The 20,588-nt window shown below is 39.6% G+C and overlaps 1 protein-coding gene across 1 annotated transcript in view; it reads left to right on the top strand.

Moving 5' to 3' along the window:
• Positions 1-19,359, top strand: part of LOC128741212 (clavesin-2-like) — a 36,215-nt gene extending 16,856 nt beyond the window's left edge. The window contains exons 2-4 of the mRNA XM_053836853.1: positions 9,943-10,843; positions 10,935-11,614; positions 18,577-19,359. Of these exons, the coding sequence (XP_053692828.1) occupies positions 10,217-10,843; positions 10,935-11,420 (1,113 nt within the window). The 5' untranslated portion in view covers positions 9,943-10,216 and the 3' untranslated portion in view covers positions 11,421-11,614; positions 18,577-19,359. The remainder of the gene's footprint in view (positions 1-9,942; positions 10,844-10,934; positions 11,615-18,576) is intronic.
• Positions 19,360-20,588: the final 1,229 nt, after the last annotated feature.

Below are 20,588 nucleotides of genomic sequence, written 5' to 3'. Positions count from 1 at the left end.
TTGATAGTGTTTTTTTGGAAATCGATTATTAATTTTTGAAATGCTTTTTTTCAGTGCAGGAAATAATTTTTTTTCAGTATTTTTTTATGAAAATTCAGAAAATGTTCTAAAGGTTCCCGATACATCATTTTTTATAGGTGCCATAATTTTGGAAATATTGAAATATCTCTTTGTCCCGGTAAGCACTTAAAAAAGTTTTTGTTAGGAAAACTTTTTTCCCTTCAGTTTGACCATCTTATACGGTCATATGGAAGATTTATAGGCCATATAATTATCTATCTCAAAAAAAATTTCATGAATTTCTGAGATGGCGTTTTTTGAGAAATCGATTTTTAATTTTTAAAACGCTTCTTTTTCAGTGTAGAAATTATTTTTAAATTTTTCAGTATTTTTTTTCTAAATTCAGAACATTTTCTAAAAGTCACTCATAGATCATTTTCTTGTAGGTCCACACACAAAGTTTCATTGAATTCTGAGAGGGTCGTGCCAACCTTTGGTCGAGTTGGCGTGAAATCCGTCAATTGTTGATGAAACACCGCCTAGTGTTGATCATGAAAATGGAGCTGATCGTGAAGGAGAATTTTTAAAGCGCTTCAGAAGCTCAAGACAGTTGCAGCTTCACACAATTTGATCAGGTGTCATCGTCATCGTCAGCAACCTAGAGCCAGAGTGGCTCGGGCAATTTCAAGCAGTATCGTCTTGGACCACTCATCACCAATTTCTCAGTAGTCTCAGAAGTCGCAAATCACTTTCGACCTGATCGAGCCATCTTGCACGTTGAGTTCGCTTGTTTCTGCCGCCGATGGGGCTGTTGAACAGAACGGTTTTCGTCGCTCTGTCGCCCGGCATCCTTACGACGTGTCCGACTGTCACCAGACGTACGATGAAAATCTCTCCATGCAGTGCATGTAACTCGTGATTAATACGCCTTCGCCACTCTCCGCTTTTTGTTTGTACTCCACCAAATGTCGTCCGCAGTACTTCCGCTCGAACGCTTTAAGGGTGCGTAAGTCCTTCGTGAGCAACGTCACGGCTTTAAGTCCATAAATAACTACCGGTTAAGGGTTTTGAACATTGTCAGCTTCGTACGGCGTCGTATGCTTCGTGATCGTAGCGTTTTGCGAAGGACAAAGTAGGCCCGATTTTCCGCTTAAAAGCGCCGCTGGATCTAATGTTGTTGTCCGCGGTCACCAGCGACCTCAAATATATGAACTCATCTACGATCTACCACTTCTAGTTTGTCGCCGTCAACGGTTACCGTCCATGGAAGGTACGCGTTTGTTTCCTTTGTACCTTTTCCTTTCATGTGCTGGTCTTTGATGCATTTATTTTTAGCCCAATTCTCCTAGACTCCGCTTTCAGTGTGACGTAGATTGCCTCTGCAGTCACAAAGTTCCTTAATATGATATTAAATCATCTGCAAAGCATGGCCTGCAAAGGAGTTGGCTACGCTTTGTAAAACTCGTGCCTCTCGTTTCGATACCCACTCGTCAGATTACTCTTTCAAGAGCGATGTTGGACAGCCGTCTCAACCCTCGCCGCGTCTCAAAAGGACTTGAGAATGTCCCTAAGATGCGCACGAAGCTCATCACTCGATCCAATGAGGCTCTGGTTAGTCGCGTCAGTTTGTCCGGAAACCGTATTCGTGCACAATCTGCCATAGCTGGTTGCGATCGACTGTATCGTATATTGCTTTGAAGTCAATTAGGCTGTGCTGCATGAACACCTTGTACTCCCGACATTTTTGCAAGATCTACCGGATGGTAGAAATTCGGTCCTTAGTGGCGCAACCCCCCATGAAATCCGCCTTGTGCTATCGGTGACAACCGGCGTAAGAGGATCTGGGACCTTGTACGCGACGTTTACCAGCGTTTTTAACAAACAAAAATAAAAAAATAAAAATAAACAAACAAAAATAAACAAGTTGCGGTTATGCCGCCATAGTTGCAGCAGTCGAACCGACAAACACTCCTTCCATCCATTCTTCCGGTATAGTAGCTTCTCCTCCCAAATCTTGGAAATTACCCAGCGTAGAGCCGTTACCAGCATTTCTCGACCATGCTTATAGAGCTCTTATGGTAGGCGATCCTTACCAGCGGCCAGGGCTGGTCTTCAGAAACCCAACTTCGTTTGTTTGCCGTTTTGGAGATTATGTACTGGGACATAACTATCTTCCATGGGTACTCCTAGGTTGACTTCCGTTCCGCCTCCATCTGCAGCTTGGTCATTAAGGTGTTCCTCGAAGAGCTGTTTTCACCTGTCGACTACCTCGTGCTCGTTATTGATTAGATTTCGTCGCTCGTCCCTAAAGGGTCAGGTTTAGGTGTGTGACCCTTACGAGTTTGGTTCACCTTCTCGTAGAATTTGCGCGTGTCATTAGCTCGAAGTAATTGTTCTAATTCTTCACGATCTCTGTCCTCCTTTTGGCGCTTTTCACTCCTCAGGATCGTGATCAACTGGCTCGTTGCTCATCAGTAGCGTATTCTGCCCCAGCTGTCTACAAGGTTTGAAGTGCCTAATTCCTCGGATAACAGCAGTACCTCATTCAGTATTCGCGCGTAGTTCTTAGCAGAATGCGGGTTATCTAGCTACCTGATGTTCAACCGAGGAGGACGGCTTTGTCGGTTTTGAGCGCACATATACTGCCTTTAGGTGATAATTAGAGTCAATATCTGCACCCCGTAGCGAACGTATGTTTGTGATGTTACACCAGAACCGACCATCTATGAGAACGTGGTCAATATGGTTCATTTTATGTTGGTCAGGTGGCTTTGTGGATATCTTTGCGCAGAAAGAAAGTGCTTCTGATCGACAGGCCTTGGAAAGCTGCCAAGTTCATACATCGTTGGCCGTTATCGTTCGTATCGGTGTTCAGACTATGGGGCCCTATAACCGGTCTATACATTTCTTCCTTACCGCTCTGGGCATTCCGTCTCATCGTAGGGTCTAGCTTCGTGTGGGCTGCACGTTGATGATGTTGTAACTGAAGAAACTGCTTTTTATCCTCAATATACACATTCTCTCGTTGATCGCCTTCCAATATATCACGTATTCTGCACAACACTACAAAGCTCGTCCCCAGTATGTTGGTAATGCCACCGCTCTGGTAAAACTGGGTCTTTCGGCCGCGAAACTTTTAAATCTTCTCTCTTTTGCGACAGATTTTCTGCAGTGCAAACGTATGCATTAAAAAACCTTTTTTTGGATGGTGATAAAAAAAAACTAAGACAGCTAATTGAGTTAGATAAATTTCCCATGGAAGGTAATTATAATAGCTTACTTGTAAAAAAAATTACGCCATTGTTGGAGTAGATCTTACGCTTCAGGTTTGCCCAGAAATTCTCGATGGGACGCAGCTGGGAGAAACTGGGCCGGTTCACCGACTTCGATATTCAGCCACTCCATCTCCTCCAACGATCGCTTCGAGTAGTGAGCCGACGCCAGATCCCTTTTCTTGATGCATACGTAACGATACCAAGTTTACGGGGTTCAAGCTGTTCGAGCAGAACCCGGTCGCCAATTGTGCGATCTACAGTTCCAAGCACAAAGTTACCATTCGCCGTCCTTCATCGGCTAGGTCGATGCCGAATATTCCGATCCGTATTCGGTTGAATTTCTGTAGTAATTTAAGTAGATTTGTGTAGGTTGCCTTACTAGGGCCACGCTGCCAAGTCTAGTGATGGGGCTACCATCTTAGGTGCCGAGACGGAGACAACACAGTGCCTTCTACCCCGTCGGAATACGACCTTAGTTTCCACCGGAGTTGGTTACCCGGTCTTCGCGAAAGTTGCTCGTATTCCGGCTGGTACCACGAAAAGGTAGGGATAAAAACAAAGCCTTAGGTTCGCCTTTAAGATTTGATTTAATAATCCTACTGACTCTAGCAGCACCGCCCAACCGAGATTCGAACATACGACGACTGGCTTGTTCGACCAGCATTGTATCTCGAAGCTTACTGTGTGGTATTGCCAAGGTAAGGATAGGAGTAGCTGGAAAAGAGGCACCATCACTATCGGGTCTGTATTGGGCATTATCCATCCGTTCACCAACCACTAGGTTCGATTAGGCTATTCTTAAGAACTTCACGAACTGAATTCACATTAACCCATGATTACTCGTGTTGTTGGTTTCGGTGTTTTTTGTAAAAATGTGCCGATTTGTCTTATTGTATTAGCTAATGAACGAAAATGGTTTATGATTTAGCGATTTTATCTTTCCGGGAATACTAATCTTCTGGTATGATATCCACATACCGGTATCAGCTACGGTATAATCATAGTGAAATGTTAACGCAGAGTATCTAAAGCCACGCGAAACCCAACCGACGTAACGACGACGTAGCTAAAAATTTGATTTTGATCATCATATTAATAATATTCTATGAAAAGGTGTCGTGTGAATTGTAGGCCGTCTGTACCCTGATCAAAGTCTATTCTGTTTTCTGTTTAACATTGCCAAAATGAAGATGTCATGGGACTAGCAAGCTTTAACATGCGGAACTCAATTTTTAACAAATCCGGTTAATCAATCTATATTTTTCTGATAACACAAATATCGATAGCTGCATACTTAATTCGTAGAATAGTGTACCTGCAAAGACTGAAATGTAAATCTAATTTGTCAGATTTGGTCGATTGAGAGCTAAAAATACGAATACAATTACAGACGCAAATGAGCACCGTCGTTTGTAGTGAAATGTTCGTGGCTGATAAGTTCGTGTACCTTGGCTTTCTGGGAATTAGAGAACTGTGGGTTTTGAAGGTGTTTTATTATCAGAAAAAATCCTTTCTATTGCAGACGCCTCAAGTAACCGGGGTCGAATAATCAGAATCGCCGTTCAAAATGTCAGTTACGTCAGTAGTTCTTTACTGGCATGTTAATAGTACAAAATCCAGCATCCAGGGAGCCATGCCTGCCAAAGAAATATTACTTCCTCTGTCAAAATGAATTTCAGAACATTAAAATTTCAATTGCTCAAAATTTCAGAGGATGTAAAATAATTTTAGGTAGTAGCACTTTAGCAGAAGTAGTATTTTGAGCAGCTTACATTAGCGGACTGTAACTTTGTTCTACGAATTTTAGTTGGGAAACTCATTTTTGAAGTGAAATCACAACTTATTGTCTGCGAGGAAGTTTAAACCGTTGCATAACTTCCGAGAATGGTTAAACTTTTGCTTTTTCTTTCAATTGGCATGGAACTTCTGGTTATAGCTGGCAACGGTTTATGTATATATGTACAACTGAGCAGCGAATTTAGTGAAAAAGTGTGAAATGATACAAGCCAGAGCCAGATGTACACTGTGTATCATAGAAAAGCTACCGGTAAATCCGGTCTCCATCTTGCTTCTATCAAAACAGATAGTTCATCAGATATGGATGATTAGACGTTTCTGTAGTTTGGAGTCGCATAAATTTAAAGCGCGACCGGAACCGACCATGAATATTTAAATTTGATCTTTCTGCATGCCAAGTATAATAGATTTTCTATCCTGAGTTTTTTCTCGGCAGTATCTGTACATCGAATTTCAATAAACAACAGACAAAAGATAACAAACTGAAAGATTGTCGATGCAATATCATTTTAAGAAATGGATTCAAGCAATCTGAATAATAAAATAAACCTGTATTTCTACGCAAGTGCTTGCTGTGTACTGTGTTACTCATCCGCTATCCATCGCGCAAAACAACTTTCGAAAGGCAACCACGAGTGCAAAAAAAAAAATACCGCGTGGGCAACGAGCTTGTTTCGCAGCCAGCTCAGCTAGCTATATGTTCTTAATTCACACGTCCTTGACTCGCCCAGCAGCTGCGGCGCAGCATCAAGAGCGAATAGTCATGCCGCGAGGTTGTTGAGCTTTGTACACAGAACAGAACACTGAAACACTTTAACTTTTCTCGCCAGGCTGCAGGATCATGGTGGCCCGAGAGTTACGTTCACGACTATCAAGATTTTTTTCCGCCCGCGATGTTCTTCTACTATTTGTCTCTTCGACAAGCAGCCACCATTACATCGCCGTACCTCTTGGGGATAATTATTTTAATCCATCTATTAGCATCCGCTCAGAGCAGTGCAGACCACTTTAAAGCACAATCTAGATAATTGTATGGCTCTTGGTCACAGACATACTGCAACCGGAAAAAGGTCGACCATGAATCGGCCGGTTCCAGTCCAGTAAAGTGGTTTGATCCAAATGAACATCAGTTATAGTTTGCTTCGTACGAAACAGCACACAAACGACGCCATCAATATAGCAAACAAGTTGTCATTCGGCCTGCGATGATGGTAACTCTTGAACCGACCAGTGCAGCCTATATCTAGAAAACTAACACTGAGATCATTAAGATGATCTAGCTTTGCAATGTGGCTCAGCAAAGCTTACAAGTCTATAAAACAACCTTCCTGTCTATCACGTCTAATCACGTCGTATAATTTCTCATGCAAGTTGGAGCAAAGTCTTTGTTTGAATTTCACCCGAGACGTTGGTCAGACTTCGTATAACAAATTGAAAAAAAGGCAAAGATCGCTATTCATGAAACCAAGATTCCTTGCTTGTTAGAGTTGTAGAGTAACGGAAAAGTTGATGTTTGTTTTGAAATTCACGATAAAATAACAAAATAGTGATGATTACAAAAATAAATTCTTGTTAAGGAGGGTTCGTCGCTTGTACTATAGCAAAGTCATCAAAGTCTAAGACTTTTAAATCTAGAAGCACAATTTTGGATAAACCGGATCTTTCTATACAAATCTGATCATTAATTCAAAGTTTCGGCCAGAAATACACGTAATTACTTTTTTAGTGGGACTTGGCTTTCGAAAATTTTGCAAGAGATCGATTTCTCAATTTCTGATTTTGATTTCATAGACTTTTTCGCTTATTTTGATATAAATTTTATAACAGCCCAACAAAGGTAAGTCGAATTCCGGCGATGGCATGCAACATTTTCGTTTATAGAACATGTAAAGGGCTGGTTTTATCCGTGAACTTTTACCTATCGCACGTTTTACCTCGTTTCTCTTTGTTCTGTTGCCTTTTGCAGTTCCATTTTTCACTTTTTGCTCCGTTTTTTCTTCTTTTCTGTACCGTTTTCTTGGTTTCTACTATCACTTATCTTCTTTTTCTATCGGTTTTTCATTTTTCTTTTTTTTCTGTCCAGTGTTTTCTGTTCCATTATTCTGTTTTTCTTCGTTTCCTATCCCCTTATTTCATATTTTCAGTTCTGTTTTCCTTTTGGTTTTCCCTCATTGTTTTTGCAATTTTCTTTTCCGTTTTCCGGCTTTTCTATTTCCTTTTCCATTTTTTATTTCTAGTTTTCGTCCTTTTCTAACTCTCTCCCTTCTCGTTTTTCGTCTTCGTTTGTTTAGTTTTTTCTCTTCTAGATGCACCGTTTTTTTCTTCCTTCCTGTCACGTTTATTCTGTTTTTGGTTCCCTTTTTTCCATTGCTCTCCGGTTTTCCGTTTTATCTCCCATTTCCTATCTTTTTATTTCCAGTTTTACGTTGTTCTTTTCACTCCTTTTTCCCATTTTCCTCATTTCTTTTATCGGTTTTGTTTTTTCTTTCTCGCTATTATTGTTTTCACATGAGCTTTCTCTTGTTTTCAGTTCCATTTTTCCTCTTTTCCTTTCCCGTTTTTCCACCTTTTCTGTCTCGATTTTTTTCTTTTTCTGTCCACTGTTTCCTCTTTCCCTTATGTTTCTGATCTGTTTTCCCGCTTTCAGTCCTGATTTCCTCTTGGTTTTATTATTTCCGCTCCGTTTTTCGTCTTTTTCAATTTTCCGGTGTATTGTTCCTCTTTTCCAGCCTCGCTTACTGTCCCGTTATATTCTTTTCTATTCTTTCATTTTCATCTGTTCTATTTTGCTTCTCATTATATCCGGCTTTTCCTCCTTTTACGTCACGTTTGTCTTCCGTTTTCATTTTTTCTCTCTTCATTTTCCTTTTTTCTCTTCTAGTTTCCTAATTTTCCGGCTCTCGTATTTTCTCCTTACCCTTCCGTCTTTTTATATCCCGATTTTTCTGCTTTGTTCCACTTCTTCTCCTTTTCTGTTCAGTTAACCCTTATTTTCTTTCTCGTGTTCCTCGTTTTTTATCGTTTTTCCTTCTTTTATCTCATTTTTCTTCTTTTTACTTCCCTCTTTTTGTGTTTGTCTCCTCATTTTTGCCTCGTTTTCCATTTTTTCTTCCTTATTCTTATTTTCCACATTTCCTCTGCATTTTACATATCCACATTTTTTCTACATTTTACATATCGTTTTCCTTCCCATTGCATAGTGGGCAAAATCGACCGAAAAAACGAAACTTTTTATTGCCACTGTTTTCAAGGTAAAGTGAGTTATCTAATGCAAAAAATCACGAGAAATCGATAGATGATGGTCTCAACACGCGAAAATGACGAGAAGTAGCCCACTTTGCATCAACTCCTAACTAAGAAACAGTTATTTTGGAAGAATCATATACTAACGCTCTCTAATTTGAGATTCTATGGTGAGGAAAGTACAAGAATGTTAGGAAGAATGAATATGTAAAAGTATATTTCAAAAAAATATCATCTAGGTGTCTGATTTGCTTGATCTCGAAATACCCTTAAAGTGTACAAACTCAGATTTTGAGTAGTTTTTCAACCAAAAAATTAGTAGTAGGAACTTGAAAGTGCGCTATTTGTCACAGAGAATAATTCAATTACCGTATGGTCGCCATCTACCGCTCACTTAAAAACGAATCTAAGTTAGTTTGTCCATAGCAAATCTAAATTGAGGTTTATCGAAACCCAATTTGCGTCATAAGATAGAGAAAACAATTGTGTTTACAAGAAAAATTTACATGTTTTCTAAATATTTAATAATAGTGACTTAAAAAAAAGTAATGCAATTTCATGACCCCTTTTACCGCTCACTTAAAATATAATGATCCATTCATCGCTCATATGGGTGCCATTTACCGCTCATATTTTTTACTGTTACCAAATAAATAATACCCGCGTTTTGACCCTTGTTTTCGGTTTGGCATTTATACCAGAATAGAACGCTAATACTGTTGACTTATTTCACGTTATTTAGTAGATTAGTTTCTAAATAACCAAACCTACAAGTTCACTTGCGCTAATAATTAATTTAGTCATTTGCACTCGGTCTGAATAAAGACGCGATCAAAATGTCGTTTTTTTTTATGTCGCGTTTTTATTTATTTTGGAAATGAGCTTTTATGAATATAGTGGAAATTTATGTTTAGTTCGTATCATTAAACATACAAAATTTTGCTTGTCAATAGTTTTTACAATAATGAACCATTTCAAAAAGATATAAGCATTTTTTGTTTGAAATGAGCGGTAAATGGAGCTGAGCGGTGAATGGCGACCTGATGGTATCGGTAGCAAGTAGTCAAAATTGGTTGAATTTTTTACCCAAAATTTGAGTTTGTACACTTTAAGGGCATTTCTGAGTAGTTTCAACCTAGCTTTAGCTGAATCCGACCTATTTACGGGTAGAACCATTTAAGAATGTAGTTTGGACACGCCATTGATCATTGATCATTGATAATTGATCATCATGTGGTAAAGAGCTCTGACTGTGATGTGGCAACCGACGTGTAATCTCTACTTCTCCACCACACTGTACCTATATTTTTCTGAATGTAATGGATTAATCAAATCGCTGGCCATTTTATCTATTCAACAGTAGAAAATTGCGTTTCAGTTTTATTTCGGGTGACAAAAGATATAAGAACAAGTCGCTAAATTAAAAGCTAAGTTTGAAGAACAGGATAAAGCAACTAAATACCAAGTAAATCGTTTGTAGATCAGATAATTATCCTCCCACTTAGAGTGACCCAATGAATGAATCAAAAGCGTTGTAGTTTACCGTCTTAAGTACCATCTAAAAATAATCCCTGAGTCATTGCGTGTCTAATAAATTAATATTTGTCATTTCTCTTTATCATTGCAGAAATCTCAACACTCACCGAAGTCGCTTTGTTAAGAAACCCGTAATTTAATGGGATTCCCCCCATAAACAGTTAATCTAGATGACACTCAAGATAAAAGCCCCGGATAATGGATTTTAACATTTGTGGTTGTAGTTAACGAATAGTGTGGATAGGTGTTTGCTCTGTGTTTCGTATATTTTGAAACGTAACTTGAAGCGGATGGAGCAAAAAGCTGATAAAGTGATAAAGTGAAAAGGTTGTGGTTGATAATAAAAATATACATTTTGCGTACGAATGCAACACGCTGGTGCTAGAGGCGCAAAAATGTCCGACATCTGTGATTTCGAGTGGTCAAACAATCGGTTCCGGCATAATTTAACTATTTCGGATCTGAAGGGGTATAATAAAAATGAGCCCGCCGATCGAATTCGTGCCTTAAAAGCGCTGAAGGAGCTGATAGGAGCCAGTATGGATTATGCACTGAAGGATAAGTCTTGCTTCCAAGACGACGAGTTCCTGTATCGGTTTCTGTACGCGCGAAAGTTTAACGTGAACGATGCGTTTCAGCTTGTTATTAACTATCACGCTTATCGCCAGCGAAACGGGTCACTTTTGCAAAGGTTGTCAGTTTTGGATGAAAACATCCAGCTTGCACTCAGGGATGGGTTTCCGGGTGTCTTGCCGAACCGGGATCGACGTGGTCGTAAAGTGTTGATATTCTTGGCCGGCAATTGGGATTACTCGTCGTACTCGCTAGTCACTGTCTACAGAGCGATGCTGATTTCGCTGGAGAAACTCCTGGAAGATAAGCAGAACCAAGCAAATGGATTCATTGCGATTGTGGATTGGACAAATTTCACATTCCGACAATCGTCCAATTTAAATCCGAAAGTTTTGAAGCTGATGATCGAAGGTCTGCAGGTAATGTATTACAAAACTCCGTGCACTTGTTCACAGAGAGCAACATCATCTTCAATTAAACGTAACCAATATTTTCTCTGTACTATCACAGGACTGTTTCCCGGTACGCTTTAAAGCGATCCATTTCATCGGTCAACCGTGGTACGTCGAAGCAGCACTAGCGGTAATTCGACCGTTCCTTAAGGAAAAAACACGAGATCGAATCAAGTTACATGGTGGCAATCTGTCGACACTGCATGACTGTGTTGCTCGCGACATTCTGCCGACAGAACTGGGCGGTGAGGGTCCCACTTTCAATCCGCTAAACTGGTATCACGAGCTGCTCGAATCAAGCCAAATCTCCACGACGAAACCTGCGCCATCTTACATTCTAAGTCAGCCACAGTTCTACACGAAGCCACCGACGCTGGTCGGAACTGCCACCGCCAACACCAATATCACGACAACGACAGTGACGACGGCCGGTTCGGATTTCCTGAAAAGCACCAAAGCGGCTGCGGTAAAAATCGGTGTCCTCACGACCAAGGCGAACGATCCGGCTGCCAATATGCTGCTCGGCGTGGGGAGCGACACGTGACGGTCGGTTACGACCGGAGTGAGCCTGCAGTCGCACATGGTGGAGTCCGATACGATTTCTTGATGAACGGTTTTGATCTCAAATTTCCATACTCATTCGATCATCCCAACCTGCTGGCGGCGGATCGCTCCTGTTTACGTGTAGAGCTCTTAAATCCTGTTTCGAGTGTCGAATTGTCAGTGATATTTTTCGGGGTATGTATTCCAAATTATTTACTTTTTTCATTGGCATTAAGTTGCTCGAGTTATCTGTTTGTTTGAGATCAATATTTGTGCAATTGTTCATTGTCTGATTTTGTGTACAACCTTCAGCTGAGACTGCAACAACATACAACACAAGTGGATTATAGTCCATATTAGTTTCGTTTCTCTAACTTTGATCAATTAGTGTCGACATCACGTAATCATGCAAGTTCAATTATCACTTTTCATCAACTGCTTTACTCATCGATTAAAAAGGAAACTAAAAACTAATTAACGTTCCTCCAATCCACATAAATAAACTGTTTCTAATTTGGTTAGTCGCCGAAACTACGTTTTATCACTTGTTCAAGACACGTAAAGCCACGACAGTGTCTTTATTCACCGGTCATTTCATATGTGTATCTATGCAGTTGGAAAGTTATAAGGATTTGACCTTCGACGAAGAGCAGGAACTATGGGCTGTGCTGCATGCGAGACCACAATGTGGTCATCATCGTTCAATTCTAGTTTTATCCTATGTCCAAACAATGCCGACTTGAAGTCACGAGAAGTGCTGCTACCATCAAGCTGACGACAGCAATCAGTGAGAGGTGCCACATTTATGCGCTTTTTATGGGCATGCCATTTCGAGTCCAATACCAGCAAGACAGGGTGGCCACCCATGGTCAAGGCGATTAGCAGCGATATGCTGCCGCACGATTGAGTCATGTTTTGCACGATTCTTATTATGAGAATGGCATTGCCAATCTAAACAAGATAGATTAGTTTGTTTTCTGTGATCATCATCTCACATGTAATGATTCTGAATCGCTCTGAATTGCCTAGCAGAGCAACATAATCAACAGATCATCGAACCTGATGAAGCACCGAAGTGTGATAAACAAATTAGGGAGAAGGACAAAGAAAAACCCGTTTCCGAAAATTGGAAGTGAAACGGCCTAAACAGCATTTCGGTCACTTCATGACCATTTCACCTTCCCGTCGTCGTCGTCATCGCCGTGATGACATAGATTGTGGTTTGCATTTCAGTGGAGCTGAAAAGACTGTCTCGGAAAGGAAACCTGACTTGCTACAAAAAAATAAATAAATAAAGGTATAGATAAACCTAACCGATGCAAACGGATGGACGGGGCGGCTTGCGGCCATAATGGCATTGAAATTTATGAAGGTCTGCCGTCTCAATATTTTTTTCTTTCTTTCTCTGCTTTTCCTCCGGAAAACGTCACGCCCGGAAAGTAATCATAACCTCAATGTTAATCGCAGCGTGTTGATCGTGGATTTAACCATTGAAAGTATTTCACATTTACCTACTGCCGAGTCTGACAGATGTTGAGAAAACACCGGCGGGTGGCTGCCTCGTTGCAGTTACATTTTTGCCCATTTCTCACATTCATTCGTTTAGTCAGTCTGGTGCAAAATGTTAATTTATCATGGTTCGCATAGTTCCACCGGAAAGAGATTTTCCGTTGGGATCGAAAGATTTGTTTAATTGGAAGTAGATATGCATGTTTTATCTGCTTAATCGTTTGTCACTGACAACTGAACTGACCGATGGTTGAGTCACAGAGCAACAGACATGGCATTTATTATTAACTAGCTGTAACCCCCGCGCGTCGCCACGCGTCTAATTGAGAGCAAATTGGAGGTACGCTACGTAACGCTAACGCTATGTAACTCTATGAAGTGCAACTACGTTACTTTTGCTTGAATGTAATCTGCTATGATTGGTTTGAGTCTTTGCTTAATGTGGGCGATTATTACCACGAAAATACATATCGCGCCCCTCGTTTTGGCGACAGACATAAGCCTCTTATATTTATGATGATGATGAATGATTTTATCGTTTGAAAAATAATTGTCTCAAATTAGGTTAGTAGTTTTTGATACTGACTACGTCTGAATTTGCTAAATTGGAATGCACTTTTAGTGGCTTAAATTATGAAAAATTTGTGGGTCTATATTTCCCTTTTTTCCAGATCGTGTCAGATATTTGCGTCAAGCGATCTGACATTTCCCTGTACATTAGAGGTATTTACGTAGCGCTTGCTATGTTGCGTATGAGTGTATATACTGCGCTACTCGCATAACAATTCCATCTCCATTGAAACTGCGACTGTAATGCGAATAGCGGCTGTATATACACGGAATACACTGTTTACGCAACATAGCAAGCGCTACGTGAATACCTCTGTTGATTAACGTACAGAATATATAGGGTCCGTTGCTGCTTCGTCGTAATTGCCTGTTTCCGTTTTATCCATTAAAAATATCAGCGTTTTTATGACACACAATGTAAAATTAGTTATTCCCTAATAACAAACTAAAGTTTGTTGGCTATCACGGGCGATCAATAAAATTGAGCTGAGATCTATTTAAAGGCTAGATTTTGAATATTTTTGCGCCAATGGATCGGGAAATCTTCTACGCATCAACTCCAATAAAAAACTTATTAATTTCAAAGTACGCTCTGGTTGAAAAATTGAAAATAATGAGGCATTGTCCAACTGGAAATCCTCGCTTCGTGATTGGTTGGCATAGATGTCATCAAAGTTTTAAAGTGTGTCTATAGAAATAAAGTGACAAAACCTCACCATCCCAACAAGTCGAAGATTCTTTGCGACTAGAGATTGGCGAGCGCTCACGAGCCGTTCAAATACCCCGGTTCACAAGAAAGAGTGTTCAAACGAATGGCTCTTGAAAAAGAATGACGGTTCTTCGAACGCACTCTAAGGTAACCCGAAGTTTGGTTCGTGGATCGTAATCTACCGAACTGTCAACGTAGCGAACAAACGAACCGTGAACCATGAGCCACTGATTTGAATCGGTTCGCAGCAGAAAATGAGCGGTTGAGAGCTTGGGAGCCGCTCACATGCAAAAGTCATTTTACCCACCACTATTTGCGACGATTGAACCTAGACTAATCTGATATCTGTGCTTGGGAAGTAATAAGTCAAAACAAGTGACAAGTTTCCTTGTCTCAAAAAGATTTCTTGGCACCGCGATTAAACCTAGACCATTTTGATGCCTGTGTTAGGGAAGTATGCCAGAAAAAATGACAAAAGTTGCTTGTTTCAACAAATCGCAAATTCTTTACGGTGAGTGAGTTAAACCTAGCGAATTTGATATCTGGAAAAGTGCGCTAGTGTTTGGTTATAATATGATTCTGTATGGATACGCATGTGGCATGTTTGCCGTTTCATTGGAAGTGTACACTCAAAATAATCTGCACATAACTAATAATCTGCAAATAATAATAAATTTCCGCATGAAAATCCATATGATTATCATGTGCCACATATAGACACAATCCGCCCAGAAGTACACATAAAAATTATACGCATATAAATAGTATGTGCAAATTTTAATGATAACTGTTATTAAATGATAACTAAAATTAAAATAGGATTGAATTAGTATAATAGGTAATATACGTACAATAATGAACGTACATAATGTTGATAAATGTCGACCAACATTTGAAAAAGGCGGATAAGCCAACTGTCACTCAGACCGAGCGAGGGTTAGTTTGTGCTGAAGCAGCATAGGAAAATGAACTCTCACTCGTTCTGTTTGAGAGTTGGCTTATCCGCCCATTTCAAATGTTGGTCGGCAAATGTTCATACAACGCATGTAGCATGTATATATGCTGCATATTATAGCATGTATACATGTATGGATACATGTAGCTATCACTACAAAGAGACTTACATATTCCTACGTCATCTATGCGGTTGTGTCTTGTACACTACCCCTCTGATTTTTTATTTTAAGGCGGAACCGAAAGTGGCTAATGTTATTGTGTTAGTGCGACAAACACTGTACTGTACATCTCATGTGTTCGTTAAAAACCTGAACGTTTATTTGAATATTGCATTAGTATTGGTAATACATGTCAAATAGCGGAGCTTGCAAACAGCTGATCCGCAGCCAACCGCACTGACTACAAACATCCCGAAAAAGGGTTTGTTTTCTTTATCAAGGCATTCCGATTCAATCAAAATTAACAGCAGCAACTGAATAATGCGTAGAATCACTAGGATGTTTAATTAATCCGCTTGCATCGGATTGCGCTTTTGATTCCTGCTTTTGCGTTTTGTTTGTTTACTTCACTCTAAGCTCATTGATGCGGCGAAAGTTGAAAGCTCTTTAAAAGCTCATTGATGTGACGAAAGTTTGATACTGTGTTGCTGCTTTTTCCGAAATCTCTAGTTCAACGAAATATGTGCGCAACCAAATATCTATTAACTAATTCCAAATTATACATTGGTCGCTTTTATGAACACGTAATGATCGATATGATCAGTAAAATTTATTTTCCATTAGCAATTATGTTTTGCTGAGCGTTTATTGATACATAGCAGATCGATAAATTGAATTACAAGTTTTAGTAAATTATAACAGCGCTGGGAGCACTGATTACGTGGCGAAAGCGTGCTCTGCCAATACAGATACATTTTTAAGGCGCAAAACAATACATGCTTCGAATATGGTAGCCATTTATCCAGCCATCTTTGAGCCACTTTCGGTTTCCCCTTAATGTTGAATTTTAACTCTGGGGCTGTTCAATTTAATTCCAATTTGAGTTCAACTCTAACTCCTACTGCGAGTTCAATTCCATGCCATATTTCAAGTTTCATTTCATGTCTAATTTTAGATCTAATTTAAATATCAATATCTCAAAATTCTCTTTACCTGAATTCAGTATGTTGACGACAAAACACCCCATCGACATCTCTATATCGAGCTGCAGTGAACGTCAGCGACAGCATGTCCTGGGCTCAAAATTTGACAGCGGGCCCAAATCAGACTGTTGGCAGTTGAGTGAAACACAGTGGTGACATGCTATCTCATTTTCGCACACACGAGATGTTGGCAGCGAAAACATGGTTACTTGCCGATGGGCTGCGACAAAAAGAAGCTTCTTATAAGGATTCCGATGCTGTTTACTGCATGCTTCCGAATAGAGCTTGCTAATCTGCAGTTGTGTTGGTGGTTTGTTTTCCCAAAGTTTGATAAACGTCATGGAAAAATCAACACCAGCAGCAACAAATCGTGTGTACGTATACGCGGCATAGTGTGCGTACGGTAGCTGTCAGCAATCTCAATGTTTGTTTACTGCATATGCCTGTTTCTAGCGGTTTTAATCAGGGGAGATCTATTGCTGTCAAATTCCTTACATGTGTGCGTTACCGCAGATGGTGTTTGTCCCATGACGTTTGTACTGTCATGGACCAAACGGCTTATGATTGATTTCGAGCCAGGGGACTCGAAACTCTATTTTTGTCTGCTGCAGTTGACAGAAACTCAAACCCAAACACGCAGCGCAATTGTCGTTTGTATTGTTTTGATCCTGATAATGCATTTATCTGATTTTTAACGTAAATAAAACAAACTATGAAACTTTTCCGAAGCTACATATATAGGCAAGAGCAGCAAATCGGTAAGAAAAAAAGTAGCAAGAGCGGCATTGAAAATTATGGTCACCTGCCTGCCCCTTCATATGTGAGTTTCACAATTCCTTACCGATAGATTCCCCCTGGTTTTAATCGAGTAAAGGACATTTTACCCTAGGTTGTTCGACATAAAGAAATGTAATATCCCTGGATTTTTTTTAAGTTCTTGGCGACTTTATTATAGATTTTATCCCGATTTACTTCATTTGCATCATAAGGAATTCGGGATAAAATCGGGCAAAAGTTTGATTTTATCTCAGCGGAATTCAGAGATATCGAGCTTTACATCTCTTTATATTAAGAAAAGGAGGGTGAAATACCCTTCATTTGGCTGAAACTGAACGATTTGAACGATTCCTCATGCAAACTAACGGGGTTAGTTTTTAATTTGAACAACTGGCAACCCTAAACATGCTGGAACTTATGTGAACTGGTCGCCCTACTCTTTGTTATTGTTTTGGTGGTTTGATTCAGTTGGAAGTTGGAAGCAGCGAATATTTCATTCTCCGATCGGATTTCTATCATAATCGTTGAGAAAACGCAATGTAAAATAGGTTAAACACGCTAGATCAGTACAAGCAAATCGCGTTTATGCGCATTGCCTGCATAAGCAAATGATGTCATGTTAAGCATGACATTTGATCCATTTTTAATTTGCACGTCGTGCAAACCAACGGGATGCAAATTAAAAAGTGTTCATATTAAAAACGGTCAAACGAACGGGGGTCCACGGTACAATGACAATGGCTTCGCTGTCATTCCCGAAGAGTGGAACCGCGTAACATTCCAGAACTAAGGTGGATTATGGAATATCAATCAATTGTGATTCTGCACCAAACTTGACGCACATGTTTCTTGATATAAGGGAAAAAGCACTGGTGGGTTTCTAAAAGGGGAGGGGGTCCCTATCATCGGGGGGAGGTTCAAATATGTAAAAAGGGTTGCGTTTCTCTTGCATTTAAACCGATTGCAGTTGCGCAAGTGGCTGGAAGACAAGAAGGCGGAGGGGTTAAGGGGGAAAGGGGGTTAGGGAGAGGGGCTCGAGGAGGGATATATGTAAAAAAAACTTTGTTTCGCTCCGCTATACGCAGTTTTAGACAGCAATAGCAAACAGATGCACAATTGGCTACGTGACAGAAGCGGGAGTTGACTGAGAAGGAGCCAACAGAGGGACGCGGGAGGATTGACAAAAGAGGGAGACAGTCTTTTATAAAGGGGAGCAAGGTTCAAATGGGTAAAGAGTTGCGTAACTTTTGCATTTGGAACGATTGCAGTTGTAGCACTTGTAACAAGGGAGAGGTTCAAAAACGTAAAAAAGGCTGTGTCTCGCTTTATAAGGATTACGGAAAAGAAGACAGATTGACAAGTGGTTGAAGGGCAACAGGAGATAAAGGGGCCCCGAGTAAGATCGGGCAATCAGCTAATTTTAAAATAATAATTTCATACCATGTCGTATCATGTAATTAACATTAAATTCTTCTATTTTTCTTCTATTTGCAGTTTCCTTATCTTGAACAAAAGAATGTCACCCTGATTACACCTTCTCATCTTCGCGTCACAAGGTTTAAATTAGTACGGAACTGTTATCGGATTTCGCGTAGACAATTCAACGGATATTCATTGAAAATGAACTAAAATTACAATAATGGGACTAATCCGATCGAGATCCAAATAGTATAGGCGTTAAGGTTGGCTTAAATAGTTGACTATTGAAAAAAAAAACAAATTTACACAGAAAGTAATTAAAAATAATAAAATGAGCTTACAACTTCCTGGAACTGAATGACGATATATAGAATTAGTGAACGAATGTTAGATACCTACGTTTGATGGATTTAGGCAACTAGAATCAACAGCTTTACTAACATCAATTTGTAACTTTTCTTCAAGTTTGGATAAAATGTTAACAAGTTAGAGCTGTTTTGTTACTTCTACGGCTGCACCAAATGACGATATTAAATTCTGAGCTCAAATAAAAGACATTGCGTATTTAGTCGTTCTGTAGACGGTAAGTTTTCCTGTATTTATGTGTAGGTTATTTTTCCAGTTAATAATACTTTGCGTGAAATATTAGCATTTACCAGAAAACCGTGCAAGTGTTTTCTACACTATTCGTAATTAGAAATGAATTCCGTCCATATGCAAGCAAACCGTAATGCTATTGCGCGTGTTTGCACATCGAACAGTTATGTAAGTACCTATAGAAATTTGATTAATTGAGTTCAAACGTTTTCCTATTCTTTCACAGTGCTTTGTGAAATAGGCCTTATGTATAATAAAATATTGATCATAAAAATCATTCTGAATTTGCATTCTGAGAAAGAAACGCCCGTCTTTAATTTTAATTTTTGAGAAAATCCCAATGGTGTTATTTGAAAAACATATTCGCTCAAAGTCAATCATTCTAAACCGCCCGCCAAAATATATCCTGGTTTTGCGTTTGTGCACGTGCATCAAGCAATAATTTTATTTTGATATTAATTTCGGCAAGGTTAGATGTTTGATAAGATTGTTCGTACAGCGCCTTGCTACATAAAATTTATATTCCTACGCACGTGCTTTATTAATCTCTATCTATTGTCCTCAGTCCTTTCGAAAGTAAGTATCATCAAGTTGCTCCGGCGTTTCTAATAAAAAAACACATTGAAACGTGATGCCAATGATTGATTAATGAGTAATATATGAATAGAGATTTTTTTGTTTTTATTTCTTTTATTCATAATGGAAACCGTACACAAAACCATTTACCAACATTAATAAGAGCTACCTGCACTTAGTATTCCGCTTAATATATCAATACAAATTTAATATAGAGACAGTACAGGTTTTCTTAATACATATCATGCGTTATCTTTATTTTGCCTCTAAATCCGTCTGACACACTGAAGACAAGCTAGCCCGAAGCGTGATTGAATATTATAACGAATGGAAGAACTTAAGCCACAACACTCCCATCGCCATCGCTGAACCGGAAACGTAGTCGCGCTGTAGTCGCCAGTCATCCGGTCGGAACTTGGTGGTATTTTATAGTATAGTAGCGTTACTAGTTCTTTCTGTTTCAATTTTAACTAACCGTCGGTGATCGGTACGCCGCCAAACCCGCGGCGCTGACAAAGTTCACTCACCTTTCGACTTGCGCGCGGTTGTTTATTTGTTGTTTATGTCGTTGCTTGCTCAATGACCGTAAGACCTGAATTAAACTGTGTACAATTTCTTAATTTTATTGACTTTATTTCTTTGCTACCGCTTCTTTCTTTTATGTCTTGTGTGTAAATAAATGAGTAATGTGAAACCATCCTTTGCTCAGACTGTTATATGAGTCACGCGTCTTTCCTCTTCGCTGCTTGCGTATTGGCTATTGTTATACGATTTTGTGTGTCACTAGCGATCGAATCTTAACAGTCTAACTAGGGGTGGAATAAACAACTGACAATCCATAATTTTGAGCTGAAACATATATTTTTAATAATCACAAATTCATATCTTCTTTCATAGTTTTATAAAATGCTTTG

The sequence above is a fragment of the Sabethes cyaneus genome, chromosome 3, assembly GCF_943734655.1.
Source record: "Sabethes cyaneus chromosome 3, idSabCyanKW18_F2, whole genome shotgun sequence".
Taxonomy (NCBI): Eukaryota; Metazoa; Arthropoda; class Insecta; order Diptera; family Culicidae; genus Sabethes; species Sabethes cyaneus.
This window is presented reverse-complemented; position numbering and strand designations above follow the sequence as displayed.